Source organism: Rhamphochromis longiceps, linkage group LG22, assembly GCF_057381845.1.
Source record: "Rhamphochromis longiceps isolate RC_006_pf linkage group LG22, R_longiceps_female_GT1.1, whole genome shotgun sequence".
Classification (NCBI taxonomy): Eukaryota; Metazoa; Chordata; class Actinopteri; order Cichliformes; family Cichlidae; genus Rhamphochromis; species Rhamphochromis longiceps.
The window spans coordinates 29,568,144-29,581,588 of NC_140577.1; the positions used below are offsets into that span (position 1 = coordinate 29,568,144).

Genomic DNA, 13,445 nt, shown 5'->3' on the forward strand with positions numbered 1-13,445 from the left:
TAAAATAAAAATAAGTGATGCTTAGAGAAGTTTAATTGGAAAACACACTATCTCATGGTTCTCTGCCTTTAATCAGAAATTTATGCCTGCAGTGGTGATGGGAATCTTTGTGGGAAGTGTCTGGGCTATAGTTGAGGGTCACTTCCAACAATCAACTATTTTATTTATTTATTTAATGACGCAGTCAGATAAACAGGAGCCGAATTAATTGTCCAGTTTCAGACATTACATAGATTGTTCACTAAATGCTTTCGTTTCTGTTTCTGTCTGGATCAGATATTAATGTTCCTCAAAAGACTGTAAAAATGTAGCAAATTGTACATTTGTTTAAAAACGAAGAAACTTCACAACCACAGACGAGGCTCCCGTAACCTCAACCACTAATATGTCAAGTTCAATTCAATTCAATTTTATTTATATAGCGCCAAATCAACAAAAACAACAACAGTCACCTCAAGGCGCTTTATATTGTACAGTAGATCGTACAGTAATAGATACAGAGAAAAACCCAACAATCATATGACCCCTATGAGCAAGCACTTTGGTGACAGTGGGAAGGAAAAACTCCCTTTTAACAGGAAGAAACCTCCAGCAGAACCAGGCTCAGGGAGGGGCTGGGCCATCTGCTGCGACCGGTTGGGGTGAGAGAAGGAAGACAGCATAAAAGACATGCTGTGGAAGAGAGACAGAGGTTAATAACAGATATGATTCAGTGCAGAGAGGTCTGTTAATACATAGTGAGTGAGAAAGGTGACTGGAAAGGAAAAGCTCAATGCATCATGGGAATCCCCCGGCAGCCTACGTCTATTGCAGCATAACTAAGGGAGGATTCAGGGTCACCTGGTCCAGCCCTAATTATATGCTTTAGCAAAAAGGAAAGTTTTAAGCTTAATCTTAAAAGTAGAGATAGTGTCTGTCTCCCGAATCCAAACTGGAAGCTGGTTCCACAGAAGAGGGGCCTGAAAACTGAAGGCTCTCAATTCAATTCAATTTTATTTATAAAGCGCCAAATCACAACAAAAGTCGCCTCAAGGCGCTTCATAGGTACAGAGAAAAACCCAACAATCATATGACCCCCTATGAGCAAGCACTTTGGGACAGTGGGAAGGAAAAAAGCTGGTTCCACAGAAGAGGGGCCTGAAAACTGAAGGCTCTCCCTCCCATTCTACTTTTAAATACTCTAGGAACAACAAGTAGGCCTGCAGAGCGAGAGCAAAGTGCTCTAATAGGGTTATATGGTACTACAAGGTCATTAAGATAAGATGGGGCCTGATTATTTAAGACCTTGTATGTGAGGAGCAGGATTTTGAATTCAATTCTGGATTTAACACGAAGCCAATGAAGGGAAGCCAATACAGGAGAAATCTGCTCTCTCTTTCTAGTCCCTGTCAGGACTCTTGCTGCAGCATTTTGGATTAGCTGAAGGCTTTTCAGCGAGTTTTTTGGACATCCTGATAATAATGAATTGCAGTCGTCCAGCCTGGAAGTAATAAATGCATGAACTAGTTTTTCAGCCTCACTCTGAGACAGGATATTTCTAATTTTAGAGATGTTGCGCAAATGGAAGAAAGCAGTCTTACATATTTGTTTAATATGTGCGTTGAAGGAAATATCCTGGTCAAAAATGACTCCAAGGTTCCTCACAGCGTTACTGGAGGCCAAGGTAATGCCATCCAGAGTAAGAATCTGGTTAGATACCATATTTCTAAGCTTTTCAGGGCCGAGTACAATAACCTCAGTTTTATCTGAATTAAGAAGCAGAAAGTTAGCGGCCATCCAGGTCTTTATGTCTTTAAGACATTCCTGCACTTTAACTAATTGGTGTGTGTTATCTGGCTTCATAGATAGAGCTGGGTGTCATCTGCATAGCAGTGAAAATGTATGCTATGTCTTCTAATGATACTGCCTAAGGGAAGCATGTATAATGTAAACAGAATTGGTCCTAGCACTGAACCCTGTGGAACTCCATAATTAACCTCAGTGTGTGAAGAGGACTCTCCATTTACATGCACAAATTGGAGTCTGTTAGATAGATATGATACAAACCACTGCAGTGCAGTACCTGTAATACCTACAGCATGTTCTAATCGCTCTAATAGGATATTATGGTCGACAGTATCGAATGCTGCACTGAGGTCTAGCAGGGCAAGCACAGAGATGAGTCCACTGTCAGAGGCCATAAGAAGATCATTTGTAACCTTCACTAAAGCTGTTTCTGTGCTGTGATGAGCTCTGAAACCTGACTGAAACTCTTCAAATAAACCATTCCTCTGCAGATGATCTTTTAGCTGTTTGACAACTACTCTTTCAAGGATGTTTGATATGAAAGGAAGGTTGGAGATTGGCCTATAATTAGCTAAGACTGCTGGGTCTAGAGATGCTTTTTGAGTAAAGGTTTAACTACAGCCAGCTTGAAGACCTGTGGTACATAGCCGATTATTAGAGATAGGTTGATCATATTTAAGATCGAAGCATTAATTAATGGCAGGACTTCTTTGAGGAGTTTTGTAGGAATGGGGTCTAAAAGACACGTTGATGGTTTGCAGGAAGTAATTATTGAAGTTAACTCAGAAAGATCAATTGGAGAAAAAGAGTCTAAATGAATATCAATGGTACTGAAAGTAACTGTAGATAATACTACATCTGTGGGATGATTATTGGTAATTTTTTCTCTAATGATAAGAATTTTATTTGTGAAGAAGTTCATGAAGTCATTACTAGTTAACGTTAAAGGGATTGTTGGCTCAAGGGTACTCTGACTTTGTCACTTTTCAAGGACCAAGAAGCTATGTTCTTCTTTTATACTGCCAGTCTTCAGAACTAATAACACTGACATCAACAGTGCTATTTTTAAATTTTTATTTAATAATTTAGCATATTTACATGCCAAAACTAGCACAACCAACTTATCTTACCCAGACAACCAGAACTATCAATGTTGGCATCCTGATTTCATTAAAGAAATTGTGAGTATCAAACACTTAATTTCTGCCGTCCTGCTGAGCTGAATTGTGATGCACCATTTTTCAATCACATTATATTTATGAATAAATCAGAGACCAGGTGGTAGTTCAATATTCTAAAGCAATATAGTGGACAAAGCTCTGAGGCATTTGGTATTGCTCTCAAATATTTATTCCCCAGTAGATCTACTTTTCTGTTTATATTATAAACCCCACTGATTCAAACACAGAAGATTTCAGCCATATTTTCTATTAAAAAAATTTAATATGATAAAGATTGATCTTAAAATTTTAATGAGCCGTTTATGTTGTGGTCCAGCTGAAGCTTAGCCTATTGCATGGTTAACTGATATATCACTAAATAAAAATAAATAAATAAATAAATAACAATATAGGACCAGAGCTGTGTGGGTTATATCATGGGTGAGTTCCAGTTACATTAAATGAAGAGTTCTTGCTCTTACCACGCAATTGTCAACCTTTCTAAGCTTGAAATGCATCACATAATGTCAGAGTAATTGGTTCTTTGTACTTTGGAATATATTAGCCTTTGTTGAAAAGTTTGTTTGTTCACTATTTAATTTGCTGAATTCTCTTTCTGATGGCTGATGCACACTGGCCTGCCTCCTCAGATTATTTCACTGCCCTCTCTCGTCCATCCAGCCCTGTGGGTCACAGTGATACAGCATGCTTGTTTGAACAAGGAACCTCATTCGAAGTTTGCAGTAGATCTTTCTATCTTATTAAAATGATAAACTCCTTTGCTTGAAGAAAACATGACAACCTGATTCCAAATTTTTCTTTTTTAATTCTGTGCTGCTGATTGGTTAGCACAAAGCGAGTTGCTTTCACCGGAGTGATTCAGTGTACACAACCTCAATTTGTCTTAGAGGAAGACTCTGCTCCAAGAAGTGTTTGCCAAAAGGGGAAATTGGAACAGCGCTTCCTGAGCAAAAATCTAGGAGTGTGAAATGTCAGGAGGGTTATTAGTGAGAGGTTTATAATTGGAGGGCAACAGACCTTCCAGAATTAATATAAAACATGTAACCATCAGCTCGAATAAAGTTATGTGGTTCAAAAAAAGGAAAATGATGCAGGTTAAAATGGTGCAGAGAGCACTGCCTGCATAGGGTTTAACCACACCTGAGACATTTTTATTGCTCTTCAACATGTTGCTCTTCACCAGGGATTTCATACAGTCTTGTTCTTCCTCTACCCATGTGTGTTCTGGTACCTAACAACAATGGAATCATTAAGTTAATCGGTACTCAGTAGTACTAATGTAACTCAGTTGGTAACCAGGTTTAATACCCACCCTACTGTTGGCAAATGAAATGATGTGCTGACATGTCCCAAATATCTTTAGCATGGTGGAAGTGAAGAATAATCAGCTAGCTAGCCATACAATCCTCGAAATCGTTCCACCAATAATGAAAAAACACTTTAGACCCGATCCTGTCCTGAAATACACCACCTCACCAACATGTGAGTTTTTTTAGGGAAGTAAGGCACATGTTTGGGGGGCAAAAATTAAAATAATATACTTGGAGTGAGATGGGGAAAAATATTAATTAATGTATTGATTGCCCATTTCACTTTTTTCATAATGGACAGAATAAAAAAACACATTCCATCTTTCTATGAATTTGTTTTCTAAGAATTTTATAAACCAGCACAGTTCTTTTATTCATTAGTTCATTACCATTTTGTTGCTGTCAGTACTCCATTACTAGTACTGCAACTCTAGTATCAATGCACAACCTCTGTTGAGCACATCAGTTGTAGAAGATAATCTTTGATGACCACTGGCAGTAGCTAAGTCCTTAACTCACCTTTTTAATTGTTGTTGTAACTTTTGGGAATCAGAAGCTGATCTCACTGTAGTCCCACCTCTAGGTTCTAATTCGTGTGTCCTTGAATACTTTTAAACTTCTATGTGTTTTTCCAGCAGGAGGCTCTTTGAGTCGACCAGCAGAGAGCACAGAACAAACAGGGACGCTTGGTGTCGATGAGCAAAATAATGGCCTCAGGAAAAGGGCAAAGGACAATAATGTTTCCAGAAAGGAAGAGTCCATAGCACCTCAGTCTTCTCAGGACATGCCATCAAAAGAACGGACACACCCGACAGCGGATGAGGACGAATCGGGACAAAATAAAGGTTCAGAGACTGAAACAAAACCTGTGGAAGAATCCAAGGACACCCAGAGAGATGAGATTACAAATGTTAAGGAAGACGATACAAATGGGACGCGAGAGGACAAGGAAGGTGCAAACTCATCGGCACCAAGACATGAGTCCAATAACCTAGACTTTGACCTTTCCAGTGACAGTGACAGTGACTCCATTACAGAAAAGCCCCCCTCATCAGAGAGTGACGGTGAAAGTAGGTCTGGCCAGACAAAGGAATCTGGTCAGGAAGGAACCACGCAAGAACCTGCTTGTAAGGATGGGGCAAAGGAAGAGGACAGTAAAGGCAGAGCTGAAGGTGAAAGCAGCTCTGACTCACCAGAGCCTTCAGTTCTTCTGCCTGACCCCGAGCTCGGAAATGGCTGCTCAGATAGGAGAGAGCCAGAAACAGAGTCCCAGAATAGTGAACAGTCTGGTGTTACCATGGGCGAGGAGCTGCTGGATCAGAGTATGGAAGATGACGAGGAAGAGGAGGAAGAAGCTGATAATGACCAGGACGATCATCTCATCTATTTAGAGGAGGTGCTTGAAAGGATCCATGCAGAGTATTACGCCCGCTATGAGGCATACTTGAGGAAGGAGGCTTCTGAAATTCCGGACATTCGGAAGATCGTCCCAGAGCTGAAAAGCAAGACACTGGAGGGGACGACGATAGTATTCAGTGGTCTGTACCCCACTAACTACCCCATGGAAAGAACCCGTGAGTACTATCATGCCAAAGCGCTGGGGGCCAAGATCAGCAAGAATCAGATTCTCAGTGCACAAAATCCCAATCGGACAACACATCTCATCGCAGCAAGAGCCGGTATGTACAGATGCGTGCTAGTTAAAGTATAGTGTATAGGCTTTGCTGGTACTGAGTGGTGATGTCGCAAGTTACATGTACTGTATTAAAAGATGGATGAAGCCATAAGCGTGAAGCAGAGATCCCTTAAACCTGGGACGCATGATGGACAACAGGGGGCAATCTCATTCTCAGTTGATTTATTCCTTTAAGGAATATTTAATTAATGATGGAGTGATTATGTATATAATCACTAGTTTCAACCCTACTTCTTAATAGTTGTGCATAGTGTTCTCAGCTTTAGTTAAATCTGACAATTCAGTTTTTATGGGTTTATTTTCAAGCGTTTCCAAAAGAGTGGATTTCAAGTGCTGAACGCCTGCTACCTTTCACTCTTTTTCTGACCTGTTATTTAGCAAGATATAGTTAGTGATTTTCTTTAAGGTAACAATATGCTGGAACTGTGTGATTAATGCAAATTATGGTTTGCTAATGGTGACATTTGGTGAATGGTGAATTTAAGAAAGCTCACGTAAGGCTTGTTTAAATGTCAGTGAATAAAGTGTCATTAGAGTTGATGTATCGTAGAGGTCAGGCATACAGTTAAGCAGTGCGCTGGTGTGACGAGTTCTGGTTAAACTTACGAACATGGTTTAGTTCTTTGCATCAGTACCAATGAAGCTGCAGCAGCATGCTCTGTTTGCCGAAACAGAAACTCAGTAAGGTGGTTATCAGTGAGATTAGATTACACTGACATGCATATGAGCATGCATGCAAGAATGCAGCATCAACGAAAACTAACATTTAGAGATAATAATAATAATAATGGATACTTTATTGATCCCCATGGGGAAATTACTTGTTTTTCTCTGCATTTGACCCATTCACTCAGTGAAGCAGTGGGCAGCCCACTAAGCAGGCGCCCGGGGAGCAGTGTGTAGGGACGGTACCTTGCTCAGGGGTACCTCAGGGTAGCCGTTAAGTGGATTCGAACCGCCGACCTTCCGATCATGGGGCGACCACTTTACCTACTGAGCTATCCCTGCCCCATTGTAATTGTAAATACAATGAATGACTAATGGAGGAAAAATGTATTGTCATAGCTATACAGCTTTTCTTTATGGAAGAAAGTGTTTCCCCAGGAATGAAGTGCATACGTGAATAGATATGAAAGTTTGTTTTAATGTTGTGCTAAAAATAAAAACATACAGATTTAAGTAACATTACTTGAGTGAAATGAAATGAATGAAGTGAAATTCATACACTTTGTTTTTTTCTAATTAGACCTACTGAAGTGAAAGAAACATGTTTTTATGTCAGAGTCCCTTTACCCAGCTTGGAAATTGTAGATTCACGGCTTCCATTGCCACCAATCAAGTTTACCATGTGAATAGAAGCATAGGAAGTGGCACTGTTAACCTGGGATGCAGTCCTGCTGAGAGCAGCACTTGGCAATCAGTCACCTCATACATCACCAGGATAGCCTGAGATGGAATATATGCAGTAGGATACTTAACTGGAAATAACTTCTGAAAATGCCTGTTACGTTGGCTGAACAGCAAAGTGGGCAGCCATGACACACATCCTACGAGGGTTAGTGATTAAATAATCATAGCTTTAACATCTATGCCCACTTAACGACATGGGGTACAGCAGGAAGCTGTTTATGTCCCCCACGTTCTCCTCCATTAAACCTGTCCATCAAGACTCTGTTCTTTGATGGGCCCCTAACACAAACACATACAAACTCGGAGTTAAGTTTTATTTTTGCTGTTAAAGCTGTTAAGGGTATATGGTATCAGAAAAATTAAACTGTCAGATCAATCATTTTAAAAGTTCATTTTGAGTCAAAAAAAAATAGCCACGTGGATTTGAAGTGGCCATGGCAACTGTGACTATAATCCTGGCAGTCTCTGCCATTCCAGCTTTGCTCTAGACGCAAATATCTCAACAGCTACTGATAGACTGTAATAATTTTTTTCAAACATTAATGGTCATCAAAAGTGAATTCTAATGCATAAATCTGCGTGTCAGTCATATTGGTTTATAAACAAAAACTCAGCTGTACTTGTTTAGTTGCTCATCATAGCTCCATATTGTTATTCTTCTTCTACTTAGCGTAGCTTTGCTGATTCACAGTTTAAATTATAAGAGATATTTATCTTAGCCTGAGCTTTGTTATACCTTTCTTTTTACAACCTCCATATTTGTTGATGATGACTAGATTTAGACATTACAGATTTGAATTCATCACTCAGTAAGACCTGCTGTGGTTGATTTTCAGTAAAGATCAAGTGTAATTTTTCATACCTCAGCCTTTTTTTCCTATTTCATCTCCTTAAGAATGGCTTCTTGAAAGCCATCTTTCCACTGAGAGCATTTTTTGGCTGTTTGACATTGGACATTTAAATTGTAGAGATTAGTTTGTTTTGATACATCTTACTTTTGTAGCTATCAAATAGTAGTATGTTGACCAGGATGTAAATAGATCTGGCAAAATACAGCTGAACTGCAGCTTTGCTCACTTTGCTCAAGCATTCAGCTTGTACATCAAGTACAAGTTTCTGCACTCAGTAATTCAGTCTGATGTCTTTGTGTCTGTAGTGTTATTCAGCACTTTATCAAATAAAACCTGACTTTTAGGAGTTGGATTATGCCCAGATTTGGCAGGGAAAAAAAGAAAAATGAATGGATGTTGACCCCGGTGGTTCCAAGAGATAGATCCTTTGTTATCTTTCAAAAAATATTGGCCAGGTAATTATTTTCTGCTTTCCAGTAGGGAAAGTGGGATCATCTATCTGAATTATTCAGCAGACGCAGAGTGAGTGCGTGTTTGGTAATGGCTTTCGATTGTAAGGTCAAAACTCGCTCGCATTCTCTTCCATCTCTGTCATCCAGGCACCGAGAAGGTCCGTCAGGCACAAGGTTGCAAGCACCTCCACGTTGTCAACCCAGACTGGCTCTGGAGTTGTCTAGAACGGTGGGAGAGGGTGGAGGAGCAGCTCTACCCACTGAAGGAGGATTACTCTAAGACAGCACGGTGAGGGCGTTGTGATCTTATGGAAACCAGCCAATTGATGATTTAAAGCATACTAACTGCAGAAGCCCAAAACTTCACTGACTATTTTTCTTTTTCCTTTTTATTTTTGGTCTGATTAAAGGAGCAACAGTCCAGCACTTCTCCCTGACAATCAGGGCTCCCTGCAGAAACCTATTTTCCACCCAGCACCCATCCACCCGAGAACTCCACCTGCATCTCCAGAGGTTCGCACATATGACTCCATCACAGGGAAACTGATTCGCAGGGGCCCTGCAGTGTCCCGTCCATCAGCCTACCTCCACACGGCAGGATCTTTGTTGCTCTCTGATCCCAGAGAGCAGTCTGGTCTCAGGTACTGCAGGACTTTACTGTGAAATAAACAATATTTTGTGAGGGATCATGGGGGATCATACACCATGTATGATGCATCATGTAATATACCGAATTACACAACCTCAATGCAACAACATTGCACCAGTTTAATAGAGCGTGGAGCACTTCTATCAAAGTATTAATAATCATATCATTACATTTTAAATATGTTGGTTTTCCATTTCTATAATACTGCCATAAACTAGTGCTGAACTCTGAAGCGTCTTATGAAAGTACCTACAGTTTCAGAAAAGTGGCTCAGTGTTTCCACATTAAGCCAGTCTGCTTAAAGACAACTCTTTTATATTAGATCTTCAGTGTACTCCTTTGACTCCTGACTCTCATTTAATCTTTACCTTCTTTGTAAACCAAAGCAGCTGCCAGTGTAGTGATAGTCTACTACATGAATTACCCCCGTTGGAGATGTATAGCTTCCTTAGCCATCAACTGAGGAATAATAAAAAGGCTCCAACACCCTGTTATTGTGTGGACTGATGGTCTTTGATGGTCAGGGATATCATCAGCCACAGAGGCTTCACCTCCCAGACAACTCTCCCACCTTGTATTGTTTACATTTTTGAATTCAGGGCAGTCAGATGTTTTCTCCCTATGCAGTGATCAGAATTGCCAGTCGCGTCCTTGTTTGACAGCAATAATGTGGCAGGTGAAAGGATGGCTTCACAGTTCACCTCTGATCTGTCACTCTGTCATTCATCAGTCACCAACATTGCCAGTTTGTCATTGGGATGCCACATGCAGACGCTGACCTGCATGCTTTATAATAACGCCAGAAAATTACAGACTCCAACTTTTAATAGCAGCTCAAAGTGTTTTTAAGTTGAATATATCTGTGATCATACTCTGTAATTAATCATCTAAAGCGGAAAATTGGCTCATTTTATTCATAGATTAGAGGCACTATGGAGTTTTCAGGAAGTTGCATAACCTTGGATTGAATCATCAAAGAAGATCTGCTCAATTAAGCACTGCCAAGAGGAACCGTAGAAAAGTTTGTCTTCCCATTTGCATCTACTGGGCCCTCGTTACAGAGAAGAAAGCCTATCTGTGTGTTTTGTGACTGGTCTACTCCCTTTTACCGCCTACACCTACTTGTCTATGAGCTGATTATGTACAGTGTTTGCAACCTAATTCTGGTGCCTGACATTTCCTGTAAATATCACTATAACATATACAGCATCAAGAATAAAATGAGAAAAATATGACAGAAAAATGATAATGATACTCTTTGTTTTTTTTTATTCATCCTTGTGCCTGGAAGGTGATTCGTTTGGTTCGGTTTGTTTTTCTCTTATCTAAATTTTGAAAATCTTTGTGTTAATCTGCATCTTTATAGAAATGAGAAAAAGTGTCATCGTCTCAATGTTCTAAAAGAAATGTCACAAACTAATCCCGATGTAGATATCCTCTCTAATCCAATTTTTATTTTTATTTTTTTGAAGAGACCTTCCCTGACTTTGTTGGTTGCCTCCAAAGCACATGGAATAACTTCAGTGTGAAGGATGCTCGATGAATTGTCTGTGAAAATCCAAAAGATGTGACAATGCTTCTTTTCAGTTCTCCCAATCAACAGTGAGAAACGCTAACAGCAGCTTAGAAATGGATGCCAGTAATCACAAACGTCAACAAGCAGCAAGCTCCCAGTGCAATAAAGACTCCAGCACTCACGTTGCACAAGGCCAAAAAAGACATTTTAGCTTTGGCTTTCGATAGCCTCATTACTCAATGACATAGTCGCTATGGTTAACCAGCTAATTATTATGTAAGGCATCAAACAAATTCATTGAGTGAGCAGGTAACCTGACATCACATTTGCAAGAAATAGAAATATATTTTACCCCTCAGGATAACAGTATGTTGGACTTGAGCAGGGCATTCTGTGAAGGGTCAGTTGGGTTTTCAGGATCAAATCCAGCCTGGAGCTGTGTTTCTGATGTTTAGGCTGATGTTAGCTTGTTTGCTAAAACGGACAAACTACAAGTGATTTCCCTAAAACATTTAGTTGAATAGATAAGGTCAGCTAAATCATCCAATTTCATGTGCTGGTCTAGTAACTTAGGTGGCTGTTTTGCAAATAAGGAATTGGGGAACTAACCATTGCCAAATTTGTGCAGCATACCTACGTTATACCCAGCTGAACAACGATACCTTACTTCCTGACATTATGGCAGTATGAGTGGAAAAGCTAGCTTGCATGGTTATTATGGTAGTATAATATCAAACTGCAGATTTTTTGAAACAAGTAAATTTGTTAAAGTGACAAAGCAATTATGTAACTAACATTTTGCTGCAGTAATAACAAACATGGAGGTAGTTAGCCAGCTCACTGTAACATCACACCTGACCCAAGCATATAGTGTATACACTGGTCTCTGGGCAGGCAGGTGCATCTATAAAAACATAAAGTAGTGAAATATAATAGAACATAACAGTGTTGTGTATTTCTCATTAATATTCAGGCCATTGTACACTTTCATGTGACATCTGAGCAGCACAGCATTTAAAGACCACAGATGCCATTAAAAACTGTTTTTCTGATGTAGTACCCACTACCAATTTCAGAATAAAATGTAGCTACCACATTTGGACAAAGTTATTTGTATTTTCAGTGTTTCACGTTTGTTTTATACTTGTGTACCCTAGGGGAACCTCACAGAGTCAGCAAGACGAGGGAGTAGAGTCCGGCCAAGATGATGAGCAGCCTGGACCATCTCGGCGGAAACGACAGCCAAGCATGTCAGAAACAATGCCGCTATACACTCTCTGCAAGGAGGACCTGGACAGCATGGACAAAGAGGTAAGGACGGACGAAACTTTCGTTCAGCATTCGACCTGGTGGCGTTTGAGCTAGACTAGGGAGTCTACAGAAATCTGTCATGTTTAATGAGTCTGTTACACACATTCAAAATAGGCTTGTGCCATTTTGCGCCAACAGTGACAGACACTGTGAAAAGGGAAAGTTCTCTGTACAAGGAATGAGGCAATTAAATGGTTTCATTTCAGCAGTGACTGTGAAATAAATTTCCATACCATACTCACAGCAGGCATCTACCTGCAGTGTTATTGCTTTGCATTGGATGTAGGAATGGAAATCAGAAACTGGTTCTCCAAATCTAATCCAGCAAAACACGTATGCCTCTGAGCTCATTAGTTCTTTTGATAATGTCACCATATTTGTCAGACAGTTATGCACTGCAAAGGAGGGACATCAATTTAGAAGTGGAAATGCTGCACATATTTCAGCCCTTTCCTGCTGTGTTCAAATGCATAGACAGGGAAACATTTGCAAAAGTTGCAAAATTTGCAAATTTAACAAAAGTTAAATGTTATCAAATGGTAAATATAATGGAACCTTTCACAGCAGTCAAAACGTCAGGAGCACATCCTTAAACCTTTCATCTGATATTCAAATCTTTCCACAGACTATTACTTCTGTCTGCTTACTGCATTTTGTAGTTTTGGCCTCACGAGGCAGGTGAAGTGATTACTAATGTCAGGGAGCTCAGCTCCCTCTTTGGTAATACTCTATAATGGAATTCTGAATTCTTCTAATGCTTCAGCAGGGGGGAAAGTGCAGAGCAGATCCTTGAGATCTGCCAAGAGCCTCTCGGTGGGCGATTATTCTAGTGAAAGAGCTATGTGGCTTGTTCACATGGGGTATGACAAGCCACGTTTGAAGTGAGGTCAGTGGTGGATTATTGCGATTATTTTCTTTATCCTCTCCAGGATACTTGAGGGTGCATGGGAGTTTGCCCAACCAGTCTACATGTGTTTTGTGGACTTGGAGAAGGCATTCGACCGTGTCCCTCGGGGTGTCCTGTGGGAGGTGTTGCGGGAATATGGGGTGTCTGGCCCATTGCTACGGGCCATTCGATCCCTATACAACCGTTGCAAGAGCTTGGTTCGCATTGCCGGCAATAAGTCGGACTCGTTCCCGGTGGGTGATGGGCTTCGCCAGGGCTGCCCTTTGTCTCCGGTTCTGTTCATAATTTTTATGGACAGGATTTCTAGGCGCAGCCAAGTGGCGGAGGGCTTTCGCTTTGGTGGCCTCAGAATCTCATCTCTGATTTTTGCAGATGAT

General features: G+C 40.4%; 1 protein-coding gene across 2 annotated transcripts in view; it reads left to right on the plus strand.

Annotated features, from left to right (window-relative positions):
- The window catches only part of ctdp1 (CTD (carboxy-terminal domain, RNA polymerase II, polypeptide A) phosphatase, subunit 1), a 92,933-nt gene that overhangs the window by 8,863 nt on the left and 70,625 nt on the right, over positions 1–13,445 (plus strand). Inside the window, exons 8-11 of one of the 2 annotated variants that reach the window (XM_085395323.1) lie at positions 4,912–5,955; positions 8,833–8,974; positions 9,096–9,326; positions 12,008–12,161. In XM_085395323.1, coding sequence (XP_085251449.1) covers positions 4,912–5,955; positions 8,833–8,974; positions 9,096–9,326; positions 12,008–12,161 — 1,571 coding nt within the window. The remainder of the gene's footprint in view (positions 1–4,911; positions 5,956–8,832; positions 8,975–9,095; positions 9,327–12,007; positions 12,162–13,445) is intronic. The other variant, XM_085395324.1, reaches the window with a different exon arrangement.